Below are 27,837 nucleotides of genomic sequence, written 5' to 3'. Positions count from 1 at the left end.
CTTTAAAAGTCCAGTCAGTGTTTGTTTGAGTAAAAAACTATGGAAATATATTATATACAAATAATCAATATTCAAGATCACAGCATCCTAGAATATTACCAAAAAGAAAATAGTGTTAATATGGTTATTTCTAGGTTAGGATAAACTACTGACTGCCTGTTATCCCAAAAAGCAAGGAAGTTAATAGAACACAGAAGCCAGTTTGAAGGAGCTCTCACTGGCCAGACCTGAGATAAAGTTAATATCAAATGATGATAATAACAAACTTTAAACCATTGAACAAAATAGGATATTCTGGATCCACTTTAATAAATGGACTGAAAGTTTGATAAGGAATGGGGTGTTTAATTTCAAAGTAATTTCCTACAGAATACTTACTAATTACCAAGAGAAAAAGAGTAACTTCACCACTTTCACCAAGTAATCGAAGTCAACATCATTAGCTCCTCCCTGTGTCCTTTTACTTTCCTTGCTTTCTGGTACAATAAATCATCAGTAGTTTATAACTTAACAAATCAGTTAATAGCAGTTATCTCCGGGTGATTAGAATACATATGATTTTTCTTTCTTTCTTTTTTTCTTTTTTTTTTTTTTTTGCTTTTTAGGGCCACACCCGCGGCATATGGAGGTTCCCAGTCTAGAGGTCTAATCGGAGCTACAGCTGCCAGCAATGCAGGATCCAAGCCACATCCGTGACCTACACCACAGCTCACTGCAATGCCAGATCCCCGACCCACTGAGCGAGGCCAGGGATCGAACTCGCAACCTCATGGTTCCTGGTCAGATTCGTTTCTGCTGTGCATGATGGGAATGCCACAAATGATTTAACTGCATTCTTCTATACCTTACAAACCCTCTGTAATGACTATGCATTACTTTTAAAACAGAATCAAATTCTTAGGCCATATGCCTTGAATATTCTCTTCACAGCATCCCAATCTTCATCCCAGAATGAATTCCTGCACTCCTCCATGAAGCACTTTTCTTTGTCATCACTTCAAATTACAATGATTCTTTTTTGGTCATTTTTAAGGCCGCACCCGCAGCATATGGAGGTTTCCAGGCTAGCGGTCGAATCGGAGCTGTAGCTGCCAGCCTACACCACAGCCACAGAACTCCAGATCTGAGCCACGTCTACACCACAGCTCACGGCAACGCAAGATCCTTAACCCACTACATGAGGCCCGGGATTGAACCCGCTTCCTCATGGATGCTAGTTGGGTTTGTTAACAGCTGAGCCACAATGGGAACTCCTACAATGATTCTTATTACAGTCAAGAGTTAATGCCTTGGAGTTCCCATCATGGCTCAGCAGTAATAAACCCAACTAGTATCCATGAGGACTCGGGTTCGATCCCTGGCCTCACTCCGTGTGTTAAGGATTAGGTGATGCCATGAGCTGTGATGTAGGTCACAGATATGGGTCAGATCCCGAGTTGATGTGGCTGTGGCTTAGGTTGGCAGCTCCATTCAACGCTTAGCGTAGGAACTTCCATATACCATGGGTGTGACCCTAAAAAGCAAAAAATTACTTATTTGAAATTGACTTCTAAATTTAAAAAAATTATCTATATGAAGATGACAGCAGTAAATCCACTACATGTTAACATAACATTTTATGAAAAATAACTACCTACCAAAAACCTTAACGCTAAGCATGGCATTGTTTTACATTTTTGCAAATCTCTTTAATGCCTGGCTTAATAAAAGGCAGCTAGATTCTCATATCTGCTTCATACATACATATTAACCCTCACACAGATAGTTTGAAAAAAAATTCTTTTTTGAGGAGTTCCCCTCGTGGCGCAGTGGTTAAGGAATCCAACTAGGAACCATGAGGTTTTGGGTTCATGAGGTTTCGGGTTCGATACCTGGCCTTCGATACCAGTGTTGCCGTGAGCTGTGGTGTAGGTTGCAGACGTGGCTTGGATCCCTCATTGTTGTGGCTGTGGTGTAGGCCGGTGGCTACAGCTCCGATTCGACCCCTAGCCTGGGAACCTCCATGTGCCGCAGGAGGAGCCCAAGAAATGGCAAAAAGACAAATAAATAAATAAATAAATAAAGATTCTTCTTTGAAACTGCACCAAAATTCAATAAATGGCAGATTCTTAAAAGTTAGTCGCAATGTGGAGTTTGAACCATGTCAATGACTGTTTCACACATAAACACTGATTGGTCCACCTTGAAGTTTGACTGGACCTTTCACTCATGCATAGTTTTATAATATAATGAATTGGTTTTCAGAAAATATTGACTCACTGAATTATGCTGATCTTCTAAGTATCAACACATTTCATTATAAAATATTTTTTGTATAAAATATTTTTTTAAAATCACATTCATTAATACCTGATATCATCAGGAAAATCTTTAAGAACTGGAAAGCTACCAAGCTCACAGTGGGTGGTACAAGTTTTTCAAAAGTCTAATTCTTGCTTGAAAGCTCAAATTTAATCATTGGAACTGCTTTATTAGAAGGCAGCTAGATTATATTCCTTCTAATGACAGACTCACTTTATTAATTTTCACGAACATATCTGCCTAATACTTAAGTCTGAACAAGCAGTTTTTCACTCCATTTTTCAAGTAAAAATGGTGTTCTTTGGAAAAAATAAAGGTTAATTCAGCTCAGAATTCAAGCAATTGCATAAGTGCTTTTCCTCAAGACAACCATAATCATACTTTGGTATGCAGCAAAAGTGCTTTTTGTGTACTCCCAATTTTGTTACATAAATATTACAAGTTACCTGTATTCAAGGATTGAACTTTAATAAAATTATCAATTTTTACTAATACATCAAAGATTTTCTTTTTTCTTTTTCTTTTTTATTTTGGCCATGCCCATGACATTCATAAGTTCCTGGGGCCAGGGATCCAATCCACACCGCAGCAGTGACCTGAGCCACATCAGAGACAATGTCAGATCCTTAACCTCTAGGCCACCAGGAAACCCCCATCAAAGTTATTATGTGAAACCGGCTTGAAAAAAAAAAAAAAAAGTGAGTGCATGACTGTGAAAAATACAATGGCAACAAATACATTTGGTACCAGTATTTTCTTTTTTTTTTTCCCCTCTTTTTACAGCTGCACCCTAGGCATCTAGCAGTTCCCGGGCTAGGGATCTAATCAGAGCTGCAGCTGCCAGCCTACACCAGAGCCATAGCAATGCAGGAATGCAGAATCCAAGCCATGTCTGTGCCTAACCACAGCTCATGGCAACACCGGATCCTTAACCCACTGAGTGAGGCCAGGGATCGAACCCACATCCTCATGGATACTAGACGATTTGTTTCCTCTGAGCCACAATGGGAACTCCCCCTACCAGTATTTTTATTCATGCTAAAGCAACACTACTTTTACCCACTACTGCTTCTGAACCATCAGCACAAATGTTAACAAGGTAAAAATGTAGGTAATGTCTTATGAAATTTTTTTTTTTTTTTTTGTCTCTTTGTTGTTGTTGTTGTTGCTATTTCTTGGGCCGCTCCCTCGGCATATGGAGGTTCCCAGGCTAGGGGTCCAATCGGAGCTGTAGCCACCGGCCTATGCCAGAGCCACAGCAACACGGGATCCGAGCCGCGTCTGCAACCTACACCACAGCTCACGGCAACGCCGGATCGTTAACCCACTGAGCAAGGGCAGGGACCAAACCCGCAACCTCATGGTTCCTAGTCGGATTCGTTAACCACTGCGCCACGACGGGAACTCCTGAAAATTTTTTTGACCTTTTAGAACCATGAAAGGTCTCAGGGACTCCCAGGAGTCCACAGACCACACTTTGAAAACCACGGTCTTAAATCATCAATGATGACAAAAGTCAGAGAGGTGGTCACCTATGGGAATGGAGGAGGACAGACTGGGAAGGGAACCAAGGGAATCTTATGGGATTCTAGAAGTGTTCCATATCTTGATCTAAGTAATGACTACTTGGATGTATGCACACATTTTTTTTTTTTTTTGATTAAGAGTATCCAGGGAGTTCCCATCATGGCTCAGTGGTTAATGAATCCGACTAGGAACCATGAGGTTTCAGGTTTGATCTCTGGCCTTGCTCAGTGGGTTAAGGACCCCCCGTTGCAGTGGCTGTGGTGTAGGCCAGCGGCAATAGCTCTGATTAGACCCCTAGCCTGGGAACCTCCATATGCTGCAGGTGCGGCCCTAAAAGGACAAAAGACCAAATAAATAAATAAATAATAAAATTAGGAGTTTCCTGGTGGCCTAGTAGGTTAAGGATCTGGCATTGTCACTGCTGTGGCTTGGGTCACTGCTCTGGCTGGGGTTTGATCACTGGCCCAGGAATTTCTGCATGCCATAGTCAAAGCCAAAAAAAAAAAAAAATTAAGCTGTACACTTAAGGTCAGTGTTACTTCATGTATGCTATCCCTAAACTAAAAAACACTCTTAACCCTTCTTTATTCCCTCATATAGTCCTCACAATGGGAGCAGAAATGACATAGGAGAAAGAGCTGTTTGTCTGTAACTCAATCCTTCACAGTCCTCTTAATTTGGACTGCCCACCCTCAGAAGGAACAAAATTTCTGCTCATTTATGCAGAAAGTTTGCCAGGGCAGGCCCTGCCAATGCAAAGAAAAGGCCTCTGGTTTTAGTGTTAATTCAGAGGGGGCATTACAGAGTCCAAATTCAGCTCTATTAGTAATAAAGTAAATACTTTTATCTTTACTTTCTGATGCATACATTTTATTTCTAAGTTGGTTCCCAACTTGGGAAGAAAAAGTAAGCAGCATTATTTATTAGCTATCTCAAATTCCAATAACAAGGGCTTTGTAATACACATGTATTAGAATCTTCCACAAAAGTGTCAATAAATATTTATTAAGTTTGAAATGATATGAAATCCGTTTGAAAATACTCCAAGTGAGAAGAATGGGCAGGGATACAGATGAAACAAGACTGGGTATGAGTTGACAATTTTATCTGGGTAATAGGAGTCTTTTTTTTTTTTTCTTTTTTTTTTTCCTTAGGGCCGCACCCTCAGCATATGGAGGTTCCCAGGATAGGGGGGTCCAATTGGAGCTACAGCTGCCAGCCTACACCACAGCCACAGCAATGTCAGAGGCTTAACCCACCAAGTGAGGCCAGGGATCGAACCCCCAACCTCATGGTTCCTAGTTGGATTCATTTCTGCTGCACCATGATGGGAATTCCCGGGTAATGGAGTCTTTCCACTTTGGTAGATGCTTGAAATGTGCCGCATTATAAAGTTCAAAAGAGGAGTTCCGGTTGTGGCTCAGTGGTAATGAACCTGACTAGTATCCGTGAGGACCTGGGTTCCATCCTTGGCCTTGCTCAGTGGGTTAAGGATCCAGTGTTGCCACGAGCTGTGGTGTAGGTTGCAGATCCAGCTTGGATCCCAAGTTGCTTTGACTGTGGTGTACGCCGGCAGCTGCAGCTCTGATTCAACCTCTTGCCTGGGAACTTCTATATGCCATGAGTGTGGCCCTAAAAAGACCAAAAAAAAAAAAAGTTCAAAGATACTTACTGCTTAATCTTTTTGTTTTGAGGGAAAGGAGTTAGGAAAAATATAAACTAGAGATTCAGAACCCTGAAAAAACATTTCCCCATAGTTAATATAATTTTTGTTACTAATATTTACACTAAAGTTCTGTTGTCTTTTATGTCTGCTTTCCACATTTTTTTTTAGGGCCACACCTGCGGTGTATGAAGTTCTCAGGCTAGGGGTCAAATTGGAGCTACAGCTACCGGCTCTGCCACAGCCACAGCAACACCAGATCCGAGCCTCGTCTGTGGGCTACATCACCGCTCAAGGTAACACTGGATCCTTAAACCGCTGAGCAAGGCTAGGGATTGAACCCATGTCCTCATGAATACTAGTTGGGTTCATTACCACTGAGCCACAACGGGAACTCCCCACAATCATTTTAATTCATTTTAAACCTAATGGCTTAAGCATGCAAATATTATTACTTAAGATCTTTGATCTACTTTATAAGTTTATAAAATTAATAGCCAGTACAAAATAAGACATGAGAATTCCCTGGTGGCTCAGGAAGTTAAGGATCCAACTGTGGCTTGAGCTGCTGTTGTGGCATGGGTTTGACCCCAGCCAGGGAGCTTCTGTCTGCATGCCACAGGCACAGCCAAAAATTAATCAATCAATTAATTAAATCAAATGCTTAAAAGGTAGTCAAGATATTAATAATTAATAGAAGCTAGGAGTTCCTGTCGTGGCGCAGTGGTTAACGAATCCGACTAGGAACCATGAGGTTTCGGGTTCGATCCCTGGCCTTGCTCAGTGGGTTAAGGATTTGGCGTTGCCGTGAACTGTGGTGTATGTTGCAGATGTAGCTTGGATCCCAAGTTGCTGTGGCTCTGGTGTAGGCCAGTGGCTACAGCTCCGATTGGACCCCTAGCCTGGGAACCTCCATATGCCTCAGGAGCGGCCCTAGGAAAGGCAAAGAGACAAAAAATAATAAATAAATAAATAAATATATAAATAAAATTAATAGAAGCTAGATACTGTGCTTAGTATTTTATATATTATTTCATTAAAGTGTCCAGAACCACGGCAAGTACTACCATCTCCAGAAAAAAAATTGGGGTAAAGTCACGTAACCAACAAGGGGAACTAGTTCAAGCATAAGCAGTATGACTTCAGATCCTACCCTTTTTACCACAATATGCTGCAGTTTCTATGCTGCCATTCCTACGGCACTTTATTTCAATTTAACGGAGTCATAAGTTACTTGTTAGATTCATATGGTAAAAACCTGGAGAGTAACTAAGGGACTAATTTAAAAGCATGCCATTCCTCTCCAAGGATTTCTTTGGTGATAGCTCTTCTTTCATGAAATGATTTGAATTTCTTCTCTTTCCAATTATCATCATCTCATTCATAGAGCATGTTTGCCATTAAATTTTTCTTTTCCCTCAATAAGCAGCTTAAGGCCTGGCTTTGCAAATAACATTCTACATGTAAACAAGTTTAATTTTAGTTATGAAATGAATTATGAAATGTGGAAGAGAATGAGTATCATAGATTTTACATGCTGTCCTAACACAATTTGTTCATAATTTCTCTTCTTATGTCCCCCCGCCTCTCTCTTCACTAGTTTACATTTTTCACTTCTTTGAGAAAGCTTCACTTCCCAATACTACACAAAACTACACTTCCCAAATTTTTATTCTATGTTAATGTTTCCTCTTACATAGTGCTTCATAATTACTCTGTGATTGGTTAAATTCTGTTAGGATAGGAAAAGTAAAGGAAACATTCCTTTGCATCTTTAGATTTAAATGCTGTAAAGGAAAGAAATATCTCTTTAGTTGGCTTTTTACCCCCCAAATACTTTTGTAATTTTCTTTTTAGGGCCACACCTGTGGCACATGGAAGTTCTCAGGCTAGGGGTCAAATTAGAGCTGCAGCTGCCAGCATATACCACAGCCACAGCAACACAGGATCCTTAACCTACTGAGTGCAGCCAGGGATGGAGCCCACATCCTCTCAGACACTCTGGTGGGTTCTTAACCTGCTGAGCCACCACAGGAGCTCCCCAAATGTTTTATATACCAATAAACGTTCAATAAAATTGTAGAGTTGTTTTACAGTTATGCTCCAACCACCATTAACATCTTTTGTTTACATGCTATATGTATGCCTATGTGTGATGTTTACAAAACCAATGACAAAAATGACAACGTCCACCAGCCACAAAAGAACAACTTTCAGAGTTCCCGTTGTAGCGAAACAGGATTGGTAGTGTCTTGGGGGCGCTGGGACAAAGGTTCGATCCCTGGCCCGGCACAGCGGATTAGGGATCCCATTTTGCCACAGCTGTGGCTTGAAATGACAACTGCTACTTGGATCTGATCCCTGGCCCAGGAATTCCATGTGCCATTGGGTAGCCAAAAAAGAAGAAGAAAAAAAGAACAACTTTCAAAATTAGATATTTTCTGATATTGGAAAGATCGTTTATTGCAAATAAAATGTACCTTTTTTAGGGCCATACCTGCATCATATGGAAGTTCCCAGGCTAGGGATTGAATGTGACCACAGCCACAGCCACAGCAACTCGGGATCTGAACCATGTCTGCAACCCACACCACAGCTCTTGGGAATGCCAGATCCTTAACTCACACTGAGTGAGGCCATGGATTGAACCCAAGCCCTCATGGATACTAGTTGGGTTTGTTACCACTGAGCCACAATGGAAACTCCAATTAAAAAAAATTTTTTTAGTATTTGAAGATATAATCCTCTCTCAAAATGGAGTTATTCAGTAAATAAAGCAATAAAGTTCCTTCTTCATTTCTAAATCCATTCATTCAACATTTATACTGCAACTTGACAACAGTATATATGATTTCTATAAGAGCATAAAGAGCTTAGGAGTTGCCCTTGTGGCTCAGCAGGTTAAGAACCCAACTAGGATCCATGAAGAATAGGGTTTGATCCCTGGCCTTGTTTGGTAGGTTAAGGTTCTGGCACTGCCATGAGTTGTGATGTAGGTCACAGAGGAGGCTTGGATCCTTTGTTACTGTGGCTGTGGCTGTGGTGTAGGCCAGCAGCTGCAGTTCTGATTTGACCCCTAGCCTGGGTGCTTCCATATACCTCGGGTGTGGCCCAAAAAAGAAAAAAAAAAAAAAAGAGCATGAAGAGCTTATAAGGACTAGAGATGGTATATACAAAAGGACATTTCTCAGTATGGGACCCCAGGAATGCTGCAGAATTATTTCTATATTTCAAATATTAATGAAATGCTAGGACTGAATCCAAGCCACAGCTGTGAATTATGCCACAGCTGCTGCAGTGGATCTTTTGACCCACTGCACTGGGCAGTAATCAAACCTGTGCCTCCACAGCGACCTGAGCCACTGCAGTTTTGGAATTCTTAACCCAGCAGGAACCCCATAAAAATGATATTCAAAGTGTATATTAATACAAAGACAGCCTTTACCAATTAATCACCACATGTATACTCTTTTCAATGATAAGTGGGTTTTTATATATCTTGCCATAATTTCAAATTTTTCGGTAATGAAATTTAGTTTTTCAAACTTTGCATACAGTTTAAGTTACATGTATAGTTATTGCTGAAAATAAGTATGTACATTTTATTTTGCTTTATTAAGCAGGAAAATACTATTAATTAAATGACAAGTTACTCTCTTTTTTTTTTTTTTTTTTTGTCTTTTTAGGGCTGCCCCAGTGTCATATGGACGTTCCCAGGCTAGGGGTCAAATCAGAGATGTAGTTGCCAACCTAACCACAGCTCATGGCAACACCCAATCCTTAACCCACTGAGCGAGGCCAAGGTTTGAACCTTTGACCTCATGGATACTAGTCAGGTTCGTTACCACTGAGCCACGACAGCAACTCCCTAAATTACTCCAATGTTAATAAGATATCAGTAGGAATTAGCACGCCAGTTGGAAAAAAAAAAGTCTTCATTGACAAGTAAAGAAGACTTCCCTGAAAATATGAATGAGAAAGAAAGAAGAAAAGCTGAAGAGAAAGAATTAATACCCTGATGTGGAGCACAGGTTTCAGGGTGAAACTGCAAAATGGTATTCCCAGTGACACTCTTGAGACTCAAATTGATGCCTCAATTTCCTCCTTGAACAACCAATTCAATTATAAGACCAAGAAGTAGCCATTATGCATGAGCAACACTTATCCTCAAACTTATCACTTGCCAAACTGATCTGTGGCAGGATGCCTTGAGACCAAGGGAGAAAGATAAGGAGGGAAGGTGAGGGTCTGTTTGTTTGTTTTGTATTTTTAGGGCCATACCCACAGCATATGGAGGTTCCCAGCCTAGGGGTTGAATTGGAGCTGTAGCCGCTGGCCTATGCCACGGCCACAGCAACATCAGATCCAAGCTGCATCTGCTACCTGATACACCATAGCTCATCACAAGGCCAGATCCTTAACCCACTGAGCGAAGCTAGGGATCAAACCTGCATCCTCATGGATGCTAGTTGGGTTCGTTTCCACTGAGCCATGATGGGAACTCCAAGGTGAGGATTTTTTTTTTTTTTTTTTTTGTCTTTTTTTGCCATTTCTTGGGCTGCAACTGCAGCATATGGAGGTTCCCAGGCTAGGGGTTGAATTGGAGCTGTAGCCACCAGCCTATGCCAGAGCCACAGCAATGGCAGATCGAGCCACATCTGCAACCTACACCACAGCTCACGGCAATACCAGATCCTTAACACACTGAGCAAGGCCAGGGATCGAAACCCCATCCTCATGGTTCCTAGTTGGATTCGTTAACCGCTGTGCCATGACAGGAACTCCCAAGGTGAGGATTTTATCCGTTGGTGATTTTATAAAATTCTTCGACCACTGAAGCATAACAAACACATCTCTTTTTTGAAAAGCCTATTACTTAACTCAATTGGCCCACAGAGATAGATTAGGGAGTATTAAAGTAATTTCCCTGCTATCCTATCCCTAGTTAGTTCAGTGGGCATCTGAAATTAGTGTATTTACAGTATGACTCCAAATGTAGTAAAACATGTACTTAAAGGACATACTTCAAAATGTTAACAGACTTTATATCTGGATGGTGAGTTCTAGGAACTATTTTTTTTCTTTTTTTCTTTCCGAGTGAAACAAATCAACTTTTCTACAATGAACATGAGTCATTTATGAACACTGGAAGAATATTAATAAAGTTCATAATTTCATAGAGAAATTACAAAAAATAGCCTTTTGAGAGTATTGCTTGCTCTTGATCTAATCCAAAAGATCTAACTTTGGTCCTATTGGTATTTCATCAATATACTGTAGGTACCAAAAGCGTTGTTTGGTCAAAAAGATAAGGAAACCCCAGGGAAAGTATCTAGCACACAGTAGATAATTAGTTAGACAATAAGTTATTATTTTAAATGGATATTGGGATCTGTACTAGAGGCTAGAGAACCAAGCATTAATAATATCTGAAATCTGCCCTGGAGGAACCCACAGTCTAGTAAGGGAAGCAGGTATATTAATATATCCTATTACAATATAATGTAATACAATGTATGCTTTAAACAGGTAAGAACAAAGCAGGCCTACAGAATTTAATTTTTGAAACATGGAGAGTATTTTCTACTTTGAAGGACAATCAGTCTTAGCAAAAGGCACCAATGTTCATTGAAACTTTGAGTTTGTGGCGTGGTAAACTGGGGATCTGGCTTCTCTCTAGTGTAAGGAAAATAAAATGTAGAAACTTTTATGGTAAAGACGTTCCTTCTTGGAGTTCCCACTGTGCTACAGTGGGTTAATGATCTGACTTGTCTCTGTGGAGCCACCAGTTCAAGGTGGTGTTGTCACTGCTGCAGCTCAGGTTGCTCCTGCCTCGGGTGCAGCAAAAAACAAACAAATAAAAACTTTGAAAACATTAAGTGTAGGGTGATCTCATTTCTTCTTACTCAACTCAAAGTTTTCATTGCAAAATATGAACGTGACTCCCTGTATCCATGCTTATATTTCTAAACAATTTCCAAAGTCCTTTCTGTATACCTAATCCTCATAACAACCCAACAAAGAGCACAAGGTAAAAGGCCTTCATCTCGAGATAAGGAAACTAAAACTGAGGCTTAGTCCCAAGATTAGCTAATGGTAGGTCCAGAATCTGACTCAGGTGATAATGTTTTTATAGCAGATATAATATAGCACACACATTAAGAGTTTCAAGTTATAGCTCTTCCTCTCTTTCTCTGTCTTTTTTTTTTTTTTTTTTTTTTTTTGGGCTTTTTGCCTTTTCTAGGGCCGCTTCCCGCAGCATATGTAGGTTCCCAGGCTAGGGGTTGAATCGGAGCTGTAGCTGCCTGCTGTAGCTGCCTGCCTACGCCAGAGCCACAGCAAGGCGGGATCCGAGCCATGTCTGCAAACTACACCACAGCTCAGGGCAACGCCGGATCCTTAACCCACTGAGCAAGGCCAGGCAGGGATCGAACCCAAAACCTCATGGTTACTAGTCGGATTCGTTAACCACTGCGCCCTGCCGGGAACTTCTTACTGTCTGTGTCTTTATCTCTCCCTTTCCACTCCCAACCCCTCCTGTTTTCTGTATTTTCTCTGCACTTCTCTTCTCTCTTTAAATAATCACCTAATTGCCTCACTAAAAAAAAAAAAAAAATTCAAGTTACAGCCATTCAAGTGTGTATATACTTTATACACATATGATGATCAATATTTCAATCTTGGAAAGGTCATATATCTGGTTTACCTGAATGAATGTGGAGTTAGGGAAAAAAAGAATTAGCCTAAATGTCAGTGATATGCATGGAGAGATATGCACAAATAAGACAGATTGCTGTTATCAGTGCCCTAGAGAAAAAAGTAAGCAATGAGCTGACTTCTTGCTACTCTATTATTTTCCAGAAACTTCGTATCTTGAGCTACAAAGTGTTTTTTAGTAAACACATCCTCTATCACTCTGGATTCAACTGTATTACTTGGTGGCATCCTCAACAAAAGCTATTAAACCAACACAGGAACTTACTACAGGTAAACGGATTTCAAGTCTGCAGAGTTAACAAGATTATTTCTTCTAAAATAAAATCTAGATTACCCCTAAGGGTGGTTTAGATAGGTTTTTAGAGGATCTAGTTTTGTTTTTGTTTTCCTTCCTATCTCAAGAATAGGACTACAACCACTGAAAATCATTTCTATGGCAACAACTCAAACACTAAAATTTGGTTTTCGGCTTTAGCAGTTGAAGGCACATTAGTTGTCATACTCATCCTACAGTTTAATTTTGAATCTATTAAAATACAGATAAACCAAGTAAGAAATAGCATGGCATTTAGCTGGTGATAGATCCATTAAAACCACTGATGCTTTTCAAGAGTGGTAAACAGTGGAGTTCCCGTTGTGGTAGAGTGGAAACAATCCTACCAGGAACCATGAAGTTGCAGGTTCGATCCCTGGCCTCACTCAGTGGGTTAAGGATCCAGCACTGCCGTGAGCTGTGGTGTAGGCTGCAGACGTGCTTGGATCCCATGTTGCTGTGGCTGTGGTATAGGCCAGCGGCTACAGCTCCGATTTGACCCCTAGCCTAACCTCCACATGCCGTGGGTGTGGCCCTAAAAAGCTAAAAAAAAAAAAAAAAAAAAAAAAAAGTGGGAGACAGCATACAGCATACTCAAGTCATTCTTTAGTACTGTGTCTGATAAAACTAAACAGATTATAAAGAAAAATGCTAATGTACTTATATGATACGTAAAACCTTATTCTGACCAATTCTTATTAGAAAAGGAGTCATGTAACTAAATCAAGTTGTAGCCTGTAAACTAGAATTTACCATTTCAAGTATTAGACTGTAAATTCTAAGCAATTTTAACCTAGTAAGTCATCTTGAAAGAACAGCTAAAACTGATTGAAATAATTCAATTTCACAACATTTTATACAGCATGCTTAAAATGAAATAAAGACACATTATTACACAATAATGAAGAGGCAAAGATTTGGCCTACTGCTTGGGAAATTAGAGGGTACACTATCTAGGCTCCTTTTGGCAAGACACAGTTCCAAAAGAAACTTCTTTGTTTTCTTCAAACAATACTGTCCTGTCATAAACTAATTTTTCTTTTTCTTTTGAAAATCCAGGTGTCACTGCCGGGGTGCAAGGTAGGGTTGGGGAAAAAAAGAAAATAAAAACAGGTACGAGGTTCGGAGCCTGGGGAATCAGGACTTTCCAGTTCCTATCCCTGTCCAGCCCGAGCTCTAATTGTGACCTTGGGAAGTGACCCCGGATCAGGGACTCAGTTTCCCCTCTTCTCAACTACCATGCTTGGGGCGGAGGGGTGGAATTGAGACCGGCCCCCCCAAGGACTGCAGATGCCTGGGCAGCAGCAAGCTCCAGGTTCACGCAGTTCTCAGCCCTGGAAGCAGTTCGCCCCATCACTGGCTGTCTGGAAGCTATCTGCTCCCGGTTTCCCCCGGCGGGGTACCCCCGGCTCGGCCCGACGCTCCCACCTTTGTGCCTCGCTACTAGGAAGAGACCTTGTGATCATCTTCCATCCGCTCCATCTACCCTTCATTTTCACCCTGGTCCTTCCTCTTTGTGAGAACCCCTGACATCGCGGCACTCGAGAGATCCCTCTATTGGCTCTGTCTCAAGACTCCTTGCTTCCTTCAGACGTCTTCCCCTTCGCAGTGCCTTCACCTCCGGCGGAGCCCTCTACCCACACACGCCCATCCTTCCTCGAACTCTCACGTATCTCCACGCGCCTGCCTTTTGCGGAGGACCCTCAGCTCCAGCCTGAAAAAGAAGCCTCCCCCCACCTCCGCCATCGGGTTTTGGGGACCCCTCTCACCTCCGCGGTGAGAGATGTGTTTACTGAGGAATCGCTGCTTCTTTCTCTGGTGCAGCAAGGTCGGGTATTTGAGCAACAAGAAGGAGGTGACCAAGTACCCTCCCAGGGTAGAGAGAAGATAAAAAGCCGCGGAGGACGACATCTCAGCCACCGTGTGGGAAGTCTCCCACCTCCTGGCCCTCTGAACTCGGCTGAGACCGTCGCAACGGCTGCGGCGGCGGCGGTAGCTGCTCGAGGTCTGCTCGCCCCCAGCCGGTGCCGGTGGTGCAGCGCACTTGTCGGCGCCGGCTCACTACGCAGGCGCATCCGACCCCGGCAGCCGAGCAACAAAGGGGCTCCGGCACGCAAGCGCGCTCCGCTGCTGGGTAAGAGCCTGCGGAGGTCCCGAAGCGAGCGATTGTCATAGGACTCAGCATTGTGATAGGACTCTCAGCGCTCCAAAAGGAGGGGAAAGCTTGGAAACCTGCCGGTACCTCCGCTGTCACTCCGACAGGAAAGGCTATTCAAGGATCGCCTTCAGGAAGGCCTGACATAATTAGAAAGTCCAAATCAGAAAGGGAAGATACCAGGGCCCATCTTTAGCCCCTACTCGAGAAATTGCAAAGAACTGTTACCGATGGAGGACTTGGAGCTTACTAAAACATGTACCCATTCATTTGTTCAGCCAGGCGAGAACTTTCCCTTCTGTCACATATACCATAAAAGGTCCTAGTTTATCAGTCAGGTCTTTGAGGGACAGCTCCTTTCCTCTCTCATTTCACTGTGAAAATGCAAACCTCATGCCTTGTATAGGTACGCAGTCAAATATTTGTTGACTTACAGGTCCCTTTAAAATAAGGAAACGAGGGAGTTCCCGTCGTGGCGCAGAGGTTAGCGAGTCCGACTAGGAACCATGAGGTTGTGGGTTCGATCCCTGCCCTTGCTCAGTGAGTTAACAATCCGGTGAGCTGTGGCGTAGGTCGCAGACGCGGCTCAGATCCTGCGTTGCTGGGGCCCTGGCGTAGGCTGGCGGCTACAGCTCCGATTAGACCTCTAGCTTGGGAACCTCCATATGCCGCGGGAGCGGCCCAGGAAATGGCAAAAAGACAAAATAAATAAATAAATAAAATTAAAAAAAAAAAAAAAAAAAAGGAAACGTTAACAGACTTACAGGCTATCACGTAAAAGTCTTGCTAAGACTGGAAACTCATCCCTCACAAACCAAACTACTACAATTTAAGAGCCACATTTAAGTGCAAACGAATTATAGCCACAGGCTGAGGGTGAACATTTGACCAGAACTACGGGTCTCCTACAGAAATATAATGCAGAGTGACTGTTTAAATATCATATGATTCTAGGGAATTCCTGTCGTGGGTCACAGAACGGAATCTGACTAGAAACCATGAGGTTGGCAGGTTCGATTCCTGGTTCGTTAAGGATCCTGCGTTTCTGTGAGCTCTGTATAGGTCACACACTTGGCTCCGATCCTGCATTGCTGTGGCTGTGGTGTAGGCTGGCAGCTATAGCTCGGATTCGACCCCTAGCCTGGGAACCTCCATATGCCCTAGGTGTGGCCCTAAAAAGCTGGAAAAAAGAAAAAAAGAAGGAAAATCATGCAATTCTTGATTCTGGCCTAAAGCGAATTTCTTTCTTTTTTCCTCATCTGTAAAATTTATTTATTAATTTATTTTTTTACTAAGTGAGAGCTTCCAACTCTCACATTCTGTTAATGACTTATCAAAGATTCTCTAGGAGGATTAAATAAAATTTTGAGGATTCTTGAAAACAAGGGCCTTCATTAGATTTTAAAAGTAGCAGAAAGGAATTCCTGTCGTGGCTCAGTGGTAACGAACTCTGCTACTGTCCATGAGGATTCGGGTTTGATCCCTGGCCTTGCTCAGTGGGTTAATGATCCAGCATTGCTGTGGCTGTGGTGTAGGCCAGCAGCTGCAGCTCTGATTTGACTCCTAGCCTGGGAATTTTTTATTTTATTTTATTTTTTTGTCTTTTTGCTGTTTCTTGGGCCACTCCTGCAGCATATAGAGGTTCCCCGGCTAGGGGTCAAATCGGAGCTGTAGCTGCCAGCCTACGCCAGAGCCACAGCAACTCGGGATCTGAGCCACGTCTGCAACCTACACCACAGCTTACAGCAACACCAGATCCCTAACCCACTGAGCAAGGCCAGGGATCGAACCCACAACCTCATGGTTCCCAGTTGGATTCGTTAACCACTGAGCCATAATGGGAACTCCTAGCCTGGGAATTTTTTAAAAATTGCATCAATGTGATGAGAGATATCTTCCAAGATGAAGGCCATATTTTGAGGGAAATTTACAAGAGACCTCTAAATTTAATAGACATTATTTAAACTAAAAAAGGAAGTCAGCATAAGCAATCAATTATCGTAGGGGGAAAATGTTGAAAGAGTATCAGAAATCACTGGCCTGTTTCACTGTAAAGAGAAAACTGATATCCAAAGAGGTTAAGTAGTTTCCTCAAGCCTATGCACAATGTCACCAATTTTTATTCAAGGAATTGGAGAAGACAGTATTGATCTTCTGAAAAATGAAAGATTGGAAAATAGTCTTGCCCCCCCCCCCTTTTTGCTTTTTAGAGCTCATGGCAACAGTGGATCCTTAACCCACTGAGTGAGGCCAGGGAGTAAACCAGCATCCTCATGGATACTAGTCGGGCTCATTAACAAATTAATACACAGTGTTAAGACATAAAACAAATTATCTCCAGACATCAACCTAATGAGCTGCTGTGCCAACTTAGGCCAATAAACATTATTAAGAGTATTAAATTAGGAGTTTCTGTCATTGCTCAGTGGAAAACGAATCTGACTAGTAAACATGAGGACACATGCTTGATCCCTGGCCTCACTCAGTAAGTTAAGGATCTGGCATTGCTATGGCTGTGCTGCAGGCCAGCAGCTGCAGCTCCAATTAGACCCCTAGCCTGGGAACCTCTATATGCTGCAGGTGCATTCCTAAAAAAGCAAAAAAGAGTATTAAATTTAAAAACAATCAAACTATTAGCTGGCATTTGTGCAAAATTGTGCTGTTTTATATAAAGCATAGACTAAATAACAAAAACTAAACCCAGTTTTAAAAAGACCACAGAAAGATGCAAGAGGAAAGATACAAACCAAGTTAACAAACATGCTGTATGTCATAGTGCTTACCCACAGATACGTGTACAAGGCACTGTTTACCTGAGTATAAAAGGTAGGACTAAAACGAACAAAGACTCCTGAGCTATAAGATTTACAGGATACTTTAAAAAGTAAACTTAAGGAGTTCTCGTTATAGCCGCAGTGGTTAACGAATCCGACTAGGAAGCATGAGGTTTCAGGTTTGATCCCTGGCCTTGCTTAGTGGGTTAAGGATCCGGTGTTGCCATGAGCTGTGGTGTAGGTCACAGATGCTGCTCAGATCTCACGTTGCTGTGGCTGTGTATAGGCCAGCAGCTACAGCTCTGATTAGACCCCTAGCCTAGGATCCTCCATATGCCTCGAGTGCGGCCCTAGAAAAGACAAAAAAAAAAAAAAGTAAATTTAAGATAAATTGTAATTATTATCAAGAATTTATCTATGTGTCCCTCTAGTGGGAGATTTATGTATTCTCCTCAATCCTCATAACCACCCTTTGTGAGAAATAATACTTATTACCATTTTCAGGAAAATAACACTCAAGGATTAAATAAATTGTCAGGTTTCCTAAGTGGTGGAGTCAATTCTTTTTGGCTTGAATCTACTGGTATAGTACAATTTTATACATGAAAAAATATGTAACAAGAGAGGGAATAAAAATATATGATTCAGAAGCTCCCACTGTGGTGCAGTGGGATCGGCAGCATCTTGACAGCGCTGGGACCTGGGTACAATCCCTAGTGGGTTAAGGACCTGGTGTTGCCACAGCTGCAGCTTAGGTCATGACTACAGGTCCAATCTGATCCCTGGCCTGGGAGCTCCACATGCCACGGGGTGGCCAAAAAAGAAACACACACACATATATCTATCTATATCTGTATCTCTGTCTGTCTGTCTATCTATCTATCTATCTAGTTTCAATAGTTTTAGAAAGAATCAAGATTTATACTCTTGGAGTTCCCACTGTGGCACAATGGGATCGGTGCCATCTCTGCAGTGCCAGGATGAAGGTTTGATCCTTGGCCTGGCACAGTATATCCAGCAGTGCTACAGCTGCCTCATAGGTTAGTGCAGGGGAAAGTGACTCTAAATAAACCAACATGCAAAGTCATCTTAAAAAATTAGATACGGGTTAAGGACCCAGTGTTGTCCTGAGCTGTGGTGTAGGTTGAAGACGAGGCTTGGATCCTGAGTTGCTGAGGTTGTGGTGTAGGCCAGCAACTACAGCTCTGATTTGACCCCTAGCCTGGGAACCTCCATATGCCGCGGGTGTGGCACTAAAATAATCTTTTTGGGGCTGCACCTGCAGCATATGGAGGTTCCCAGGCTAGGGGTCTAATCAGAGCTACAGCTGCTGGCCTATACCACAGCCACAGCAATGACAGGTTTGAGCCACATCTGTAACCTACACCACAGTTCACAGCAAAACCAGATCCTTAACCCACTGAGTGAGGCCAGGGATCGAACCCACAACCTTAGGGTTCCTAATTGGATTTGTTTCCACTGTGTCACAACAGGAACTCCTAAAAAAAATTTTTTTTAATAAAAATAAAAAAATAGATACTTCATAAGATTTACCATACTAGTCCTATGAATAGTAGGCATGGAGTTCTCACTGTGGCGCAACAGGATTGGTGGCATCTTGAGAATGCTGGGAAGCAGGTTCAATCCCCAGCCCAGCACAGTGGGTCAAGGACCTGGCATTGCCACAATTGCAGCTTAGGTCAGGACTGTGGCTTGATCCAAGCTCTGGCTGGGAACTCCATGTGCTGTGAGTTGGCTAAAGAAGAAAAAAAAAGCACTCAAAAATAAAATATTATTTACTTCCTACAATTTTTATTTTATTTTATTTTGTCTTTTTAGGGTGGCACCCATGCAGCATATGGAAGTTCCCAGGCTAGGGGTCAAATCAGAGCTGTAGCCGCCAGCCTAGGCCAAAGCCACAGCAACTCAGGATCTGAGCTGCGTCTGCGACCTACACCACAGCTCATGGCAATGCTGGATCTTTAACCCACCGAGCAAGGCCAGAGATTGAACCAGCAACCTCATGGTTCCTAGTCGGATTTGTTAACCACTGAGTCACAATGGGAACTCCAAAACAAAACTATTAATACATGTCCTACAGAACAATCTAGCTATGTTTCCCAAATGCAACAGACAAGAACCACGCCTAATACAAAAGTAATTGTGATTTTTAAAACTAATATAAAGGAATAATAGATAAAAAGGAAAAGGATAAAAAAAAGGATGGAATGAAAGAAGAATATAATAATAATGTTCATATTGGTTCAGATTCTCCTCCTAATTAAACTACAATGGAATAGGTATAAAAATACACCTAATTAGAAGTTCCTGTTGTGGCTCATCAGGTTAAGAACCCAACTAAAAGAAGAAAAAAACACACCTAATTTATAGTTTTAAATTGGTTTCCAATTATGTGTTTCTCTCTATAGATTTTATTTCATTTTATTTTGGCCACAGCATATGGAGTTCCCAGGCCAGGGAACAGATCTAAGCTGTAATTGCTACTTACACTGCAGCTGTGGCAATGCTGGATCCTTTAATTCACTGTGCCTGGCTGGGGTTCAAATCTGCATCTTGGTGCTGCAGAAACACTTTGATCCCATTGCTCCACAACAGGAACTCCTCTCTTTAGATTTTATTTTTTTCTTTTTAAGGCCATACCTGTGGCATATGGAAGTCCCCAGGCTAGGGGTCAAATCGGAGCTGTGGCTGCTGACCTACACCACAGCCATAGCGTGCAGGATCCACGCTGTGTTTGTGATCTACCCCCAGCTTGCAGCAACTCTGGATTCTTAACCCATGGAGCAAGGCCTTGGATTGAACCTGGGTCCTCATGGATACTAGTTGGGTTCTTAACACTCTGAGCCACAATGGGACCTCCAAGAACTCCTGTCTATATATTTTAAAATTGAAACCTAAGTAACTGTTTTAAGCTGGCAGCAAGATGTGTTAAATAGATATTACATTTCATATACACTAAGACAAAAATCTCAATTTCTATTTGCTTAGCATTTCAAAACCAATGTGTCTAGGAAACTATAATCAATTACACTAGAATTTTGGTATATTAACTTATTCTGCATACTTAATTAGTAATATATCAGTGCCATCATGTTGATGCTGGTGAAAGTTAAAATGGATATGAATTGATAAAATTGGAATCACTTAGGAGTTCATATATATGGTATTTCAACAGTCCAAGAATAAAATGGTAAGAAGAAAACAATCTAACTCAGGTAGCAGAACTGTAAACCAAACAACGGACATTTTTTTTGCCATTACCAGATAACCTACTGGATCATCTTTTTTTTGTTTGTTTTAATGGCCACATCTGTCTAGGAAGTTCCCAGACTAGGGGTTAAATTGGAGCTGCAGCTGCCAGCCTACACCACAGCTGCAGCAACACCGATCCGGGCACAGTGGCACTGATTCCATTGTGTCACAGTGGAAACTCCAATGCCAGATCCTTTAACCCACTGAGTGAGGCCAGGGATGGAACCTGCATCCTCATGGCTACTACTCAGATTCTTAACCCCCTGAGGCACAACAGGAACTCCTGGATCATCTTGATTTCAAGATAATTTCAGGAGCACTATCTTAAGGAAAATCCCAGCTAAGACATCATATTAGCAAAAACAAAGCTCTGGCTCAACATCATATGACATTCGGCTATACCAGAAATACATTTTATTACGGACAATGAAACAGAAACAAGAGAAAACAGAGGTGTCAATCACATATTTTATGTCCTTTTCTAGAAGAAGTAATGTTTATTAGGAAGTTGTACCCCTATTTACAATAAATATCAACAATATCATGAAATAGTGGAACAATGACTGTCCAAATACTGAACTCCTGTAACAAAAACACATTTGGGGTTCAAGAAAACACAGTATCACGTACCAAAAAATATCCCTACACACCAAAACCAAAAACCAGCTCAAGTTTAGGACTGTATTAGCTGGAAAGCATTCATTGTGTTATTGCTTTAAGAACCCCACGGAGCACCTTGTAACTCATCAATTGCACGTTCTCCTTTGGAGGGAAACAAGGTCCTCTCTCAGTCACATAGGCATAAGGAAATCTCAAAACCCAGAGGCCATCAGATGGGAGAGTGATTTCTTGTTTTTCCGGGTAGAATACTGGACATGGTGGTGGGCCTGGTTGAACCTGGAAAACACAGGTTATGTAATCATTTTAACATTTTTTTTTTCCAGTAAGAAACACCTGAACGATAAATGCCTAAGCAAAGGATAAGTTCAAAGAGCACAAAACCACTCCAATCATATTTGATATTACATTAAGTAATCTCAAATATCATCCTGATTTACTACAGTTTTTTGGTTTTTTGTTCGTTTTTGTTTTTGTCTTTTTGAGGGCTGCACCTGTGGCATATGGAGATATGGAGGTTCCCAGGCTAGGGGGTCAAATCAGAGCTGCAGCTGCTGGCCTACACCACAGCCATAGCAATGTGGGATATGAAACGAATCTGTGACCCACACCACAGCTCACGGCAACACTGGATCCTTAACCCACTGAGCGAAGCCAGGGATTGAACCTGCATCCTCATGGATGCCAGTCAGATTTGGTTCCACTAAGCCATGATGAAACTCCCTCTACAGATTGTGTTTTTCTTTTTCTTTTTGGCTGCACCCCTGGCATGTGAAAGTTCCTGGGCCAGGGACTGAACCTGCACCACGGCAGAGACCCAAACCACTGCAGTCACAATGCTGGATCCTTAATCCACTGAGCCACTCTACAGATTTTGAACTTCAGGTTCTTCCTCTAACCAAATGATGTGAATTGATAATGTGACCTGATTAACACACCTCCAATTTATTTTTCAAGAAATAGAATATTAGGTATAAGAGGTAGTTAAAATTAAGAGTTCCCATTGTGGGTCACCAATGAACCCAGTTAGTATCCATGAGGATGTGGGTTCAATCCCTGGCCTTGTTCAGGGTCTCAACACTGGGTTAAGGATCCAGTGTTGGAGTTCCCGTCGTGGCGCAGTGGTTAACGAATCCGACTAGGAACCATGAGGTTGCGGGTTTGATCCCTGCCCTTGCTCAGTGGGTTAACGATCCGGCGTTGCCGTGAGCTGTGGTGTAGGTTGCAGGCGAGGCTCGGATCCCGCATTGCTGTGGCTCTGGCGTAGGCCAGTGGCTACAGCTCCGATTCAACCCCTAGCCTGGGAACCTCCATATGCTGCGGAGCGGCCCAAGAAATAGCAACAATAACAACAACAACAACAACAACAACAAAAAAAGACAAAAGGATCCAGTGTTGCCATGAGCCGAGGTGTGAGTCATAGATGTGGCTCAGATCCCGAGTTGCTGTGGCTGTGGCATAGGCCAGCAGCTGCAGCTTCAATTTGACCCCTAGCTTGGGAACTTCCATATGCCATGGGTGTGGCCCTAAAAAAAAAAAAAGACAAATAATAAAATAAAATAAAATTAAGATCTTTTTTTTTCTTTGGCCACACCCAAGGAAGTCCCCAGGCTAGTTCGTTTTTGTTTTTGTCAAAAACAAAACCCATGTCACAGTGGCAACCAAAGCCACTGCTGTGACCACACTGGATCCTAAACTAGCTGCACTACGAGGGAACTCCAAGACCCATTTAATTAGTTTGATACCCTGTTCTTTTTTCAAATAATCAAAACAAGCATCAGCACTTTTGTTTGTGTGAGGCCAAAAAGGGTTGTATTTCTTACCTGAGGCATGAGTATTATCTGCAAAGGAGCATCAGGAACCACAACAAAAAGCCTCATAAGTTGAGCATAATGTGGTTTTAGCCCTCTGCCCTGAGATGATGACAGGATATATAAGGGCATATCACTATTCAGGGCTTTTAAAGCTGATTCCTTGGGCCCACTTCCCATAACTTTCATTACTTTGTCAGGTCCCGAGCACATAAACCTCCGACCTCGAGAGTCTTCATATTCAAAGCCCACAAATGCTCGAGCTATGTCATCTCGCCGTCTCCCTCTTCCCATTACAACTGCACTTCTCTTTCCAGGAATAGCTTTATTTGGAGCAGGCCAAGAATTTGTGTCTAAGTCTCCTTCGTCTTCAGCTCTAGTCCTGATGACAATGTCCCAAGGCATAAGATAGTTTGTTCCTGGAATGAAGCCCTGTTGGTCCAAACCAGTATGAAAATTATAAGATTTAGCGGGACCTAGTTTAACCAAAGACCAGCTGGAGAATTTGGGTAGGAGACCTTTGGGGCAATTTGAATGTAACATGCCTGGGAGATATTCAACTGTGGATGCCTGTCGATCAACCAAGTTTGGTCTCTTCTCAGTTTTTACTTCTCCTGGACCATGAACTTCTGGATTGTCTCCTCCAGCTTGTGGATCAGCTGGATAAGTACCTAAACTATCTGTGGATTGGCCTAAACTCAAAGCTAAACTCAAGCTTGTGCTCTCGCCTTGGGTTTGAGGCTCCTTTTCTTTAAGTTTATCGGCATCTGCATCTGGAGGGGCAGGAGATGACTCGTTTTTGGCAGGAGCAGGATCTGGAGTACTTGGTTCAAATACTGGGAAATTGATATGATCCAGTTTTCCACAACATTTTTCTTCCAGAAGCTATGAAGGAAGGAAAAAAAAAAAAATCCTATGACCTTTTCATGGAAAACAACACATTTTTCACTCTAAAAAGCAAGCTCAACAGCTAATGGGTAAGCAAATAGATACATATAAAGAACACTGTAAGTCACATTTACTTTTCTAGATATTTTGCTTCTGAAAATATATTTTTTTACTCAGATGGTAGTTAGCAAAAGAGAGGGAAGAGAAAGAAGAAAAAAATGTGGAGCGTACCTGATAAAAGTCATAGTTAGCTGCCTTGATATCAAAGGGATCATCTCGAGGTGCTTGTTTCCTTCCACAGTTACACGCACCAGTGGATCGAGCTCGACTGTTGTGATATAGCACAGGAGGATTTCTATCAGCCTCTGGCTTTTCTCCTGGAAAATATAAGTCACTATTAATTTTAAACACACAATTCAGAGACAAATACTTGGCATACAACTGTATCTTACCCCCAAATTTCTCCAAATAGTTCTTTGGAAATGAAAGAAGAAGAAGAAGAAAAAAAAAAAAAAAACAACCCAAAACACCAAAAACACAAAAACTTGACCAAACACACCTAATAGAAGAAGCAGGCAAAAATACAGGAAATCATACACATTTCTTAATCTAAAGCTTTAGGGTTTCTAAGGAGATTTTATCATCATAGTGACTATATTCATTTTAGTTAAACAAAAACTCCAAGATAAAAATGTTAATATGAAATTCCTGAAACTTTGTTATTTATTTGATATTTAGTAGTCCTCATTTACTAACTCCCTAGGGCTCATTCTTAAAACACAAGAAAACAACTAGTAGTCATAAATGATTTTTCTTTTCACAGCAGCAGAACAAACTCAAATCTGATGTACCTAAATTTCTGTAGGGTTCTCTTTTTAAAATGTCAATACAGAGTGAACAAACTCTCTTAAAACAAGAATAAACACACAGTTCCAAGTTTTGCTCTCAAAATGCTGAGAAAATTTTAGCTACCTGATTTAGGTAGTGAATGAAATTTATGCACACAGTGTTGATCAGTTAAACTCCTCTCCTCACAGAGCTGATGGCCATTGCTCCAAAACTTGTAGCAGTCCTCATGCAACTGCATGGCATATTTGTGAAAGGCTGGACCCCTAGCATGTTGACTATACACTCGAAGAGCCTGGGCAAGCTGGTTCTTATGGACAGTCATTGTGTAGTTATGAGGCAAATTTGACTGGTAAGCACTATGGGCCATGGGTAAAGCTTTTTGGCACCGGTTCTCTGAGAATTTTGTGTCAATATCCAAAAACCCTTCCAAGACTTTAATACTGCTTAAAATTTTAGATGTTAGCTCCCCAGTGGGAGATCCCAGGTCCTCCTCTTTCCCATCAATAGCTACTTCATATAGTTTTGAAGCTGCTGAGATCCACTTCTGATAAGTAGGAAGTTCAAAATGGGAAGGCTGTGGGTTTCTGCCCACACTGTCATCAAAACCTTTCTTGCTTAGGACGAGCTCTACATGCTGCCATAGGAATTCCCGAAGAGTGAAATCCACTAGCTGCCCTGAAGAACTGGAACTGCTGGTGTCAATGTGGAAAGAAAGCTGTTGTCGGCTCTGCTGCCTCATCACCTGGTATCGCCTGGACCCAGAAAGGGGTGCAGGGACCAGCAAAGATTCAGGGTCCTTCACAGTACAATGACTTCTAAGTTGGTCCAGCAACATGCCTACTGGGTCCTCCTCCTGGCTTCCAGGCACTATATACACAAACGCTTGATTGGCAGGCACAGTAAAGAGACAGTTGATACTCTGATTAGTCAAGACACGACTCTTCCGGAAGATTCTATAGATCTGGTCCTCCAAGGCATGCTGCAGTCTCCTTTTGGGAGAATGCTTCTTGGGCTTGTCTGGATGAGCTGGGTCTTGGTTCCGAGGGGGTTCCACCTTGAGTGCTCCATTGAGTTGAAAGAGGAAAAGGAGTCTAGGTGGGCAAGGTCGGCAGTTTAGCTTCCAGTCTTTGCCAACTGGACAATCCTTAATGGCTGTTTTGAGGAGGGGCAGTACTTTCTGTCGCAGTCCATCTAGGGCTCTGAATACTCGATCATAAGTGATGTCAAAGGAACAAGTGGGATGGACCAGAAGCAGGATATGACAGACGGAGAAAAGGTAAAGTAGACTGAGGCACTGCAATTTCTCTTGATGCTTCCAGAACTCGTGCGCTTCTGCATGAGGTAAAGAGAGGCCGCCTCCCGCTTCTCCGCTCTGAAGGGCCCGGCAAGCCCGCAGAAGCTGGGAATTGTCACAGATGGAAGTAAGAAGAAGATACAGAACTTTGCTTTCCTGGTTGTAATAGGCTTGCAGGAGGCTGTAGTCTTGGGAACCTGGCTCAGTTCGATTCCCTTCCGCGGCAGCTACACCTCCCCGAACTGGATCCCCGGAACCGGCACCTGCCCCAGGGTCCCCGGCTCCACCAGCCTCCCCGACGGCCCCAGCCTCGGTCCTGATTCCAGGTCCCGAGTCTCCAGGATCTTCCTGGCGAAAGAGGGGAAAGACTTGTCGGTCGCAAACCGTGTTCACAAGTGAAAACTTCTCGGAATTCAGGCGCAGAGCCGTCTTGCCGAAGATTCCCACCACGCAGATCTCATCCTCCCGCCAAGGAGGCTCTGGTCCGCCAGCTGCGCTGCTACCGCCCTCGGTAGGGGACCCCTCGGGACTTTCAGCGCCTGTCCAGGCTGAAGCGCCCATCAGAAGCTCTCGCAAGCTGACAGGACCCGCCATGGTGCGGAGACTACTCTAGAGTTCTTCCGGTCCGCACCGTAAACGCAACCGGCTCTCGTCCGCGTTTGAAATCCGTCCTCTGCTTCTTCAGTTCTGCTTTCTACTTTCACTTTAGGTTCCGCCTGGCGCTTCAGCTGTCCTAGTTTTTCACCTAGGTTTTACCTAATCCTGCACCTCAGCTGGTTTAAAGTTTCCTTAACCATAAACTATAGGAGTTGAGATATCAGAAAAACATTTGGAAGCAGTTAGTTTTTGTTTGTTCTGGAAAAACAACACGTTTAATGAGCATTGAAAGTTACAAAATCATCTTAGTGAAAAGGAGAGAGTGTGTGACAATTCTAAAATGACAATAATTACGCGAAAGATAAGGCAGAAGTATGTTGTTTGGAAGAGGAATTATATTCATCTTACGCTAGATTTAATATTGTCAAAAACTTATAGAGCATCTGCAACAGGCCTCATTAACTGTCCTTCCTCAAAAGAGGAAGGTGAATGTTGACCGTATTTTACCAGGGTGTTTTGTTGTTGTTTGTTTTTTTCTTGCTTTAATCTTTTCCCTTTCCCCCCTCTTTTTGGCCGCACCCATGGCATATGGAAATTCCTGGGCCAGAGATGGAACCCAAACCAAAACTGTGGCAGTGGAGCTACCAGATCCTTAACCTACTGTGCCACTGTGGGATCTCCCCTGTTGTACACCTTAATCTTTTTCTATATCCTATTTTCTTTTTAACATACCACTACTCACCCACCCACTCATCTCACCTCTTTTTCTTCACTATAAGTAATGATTTATTTAAATATAGCGATTTACAATATTGTGTTAATTTCAGGTGTACAGCAAATGACTCAGGTATACATGTTTTTTTTTTCTGATTATTTTCCATTATTGGTTATTACAAGATACTGAATATAGTTCCCTGTGCTATACAGTAAATCCTTGTTATCTATCTTATATATGGTGGTGTGTATCGCTTAATCCCCATACTCCTAATTTATTCCTCCCCCTTTTTTCCCTTTGGTAATCGTAAGTTTGATTTATGTGTCTGTTTCTATTTTGTAA

The 27,837-nt window shown here is 42.3% G+C and overlaps 2 protein-coding genes across 2 annotated transcripts in view; both read right to left on the bottom strand.

Moving 5' to 3' along the window:
- Nucleotides 1-14,581, bottom strand: part of GDPD1 (glycerophosphodiester phosphodiesterase domain containing 1) — a 46,395-nt gene extending 31,814 nt beyond the window's left edge. The window contains exon 1 of the mRNA XM_003358124.5: nt 14,291-14,581. Coding sequence (XP_003358172.4) covers nt 14,291-14,432 — 142 coding nt within the window. The 5' untranslated portion in view covers nt 14,433-14,581. The remainder of the gene's footprint in view (nt 1-14,290) is intronic.
- Nucleotides 21,121-26,827, bottom strand: SMG8 (SMG8, nonsense mediated mRNA decay factor). The gene is made up of 4 exons (XM_003358119.4): nt 25,013-26,827; nt 24,272-24,417; nt 23,165-24,037; nt 21,121-21,620 (listed from the first exon to the last, which is right to left on the bottom strand). The coding sequence occupies exons 1-4, from the start codon at nt 26,775-26,777 to the stop codon at nt 21,423-21,425; spliced, it is 2,982 nt and encodes a 993-aa protein (XP_003358167.2). The 5' UTR covers nt 26,778-26,827; the 3' UTR covers nt 21,121-21,422.

Source organism: Sus scrofa, chromosome 12, assembly GCF_000003025.6.
Source record: "Sus scrofa isolate TJ Tabasco breed Duroc chromosome 12, Sscrofa11.1, whole genome shotgun sequence".
Classification (NCBI taxonomy): domain Eukaryota; kingdom Metazoa; phylum Chordata; class Mammalia; order Artiodactyla; family Suidae; genus Sus; species Sus scrofa.
Note: the sequence above shows the minus strand (reverse complement) of the source record. Positions and strands in the feature narration are given on the sequence as shown.

Excerpts from the sequence above, each read along its gene's own strand:
- SMG8 (XM_003358119.4), bottom strand. The coding sequence starts at position 26,777 with ATGGCGGGTCCTGTCAGCTTGCGAGAGCTTCTGATGGGCGCTTCAGCC. Across the intron at positions 24,038-24,271 it reads CTAACTATGACTTTTATCAG|CTTCTGGAAGAAAAATGTTG; the intron begins GTACGCTCCACA and ends CTTCCTTCATAG. Across the intron at positions 21,621-23,164 it reads AGATAATACTCATGCCTCAG|GTTCAACCAGGCCCACCACC; the intron begins GTAAGAAATACA and ends TGTGTTTTCCAG.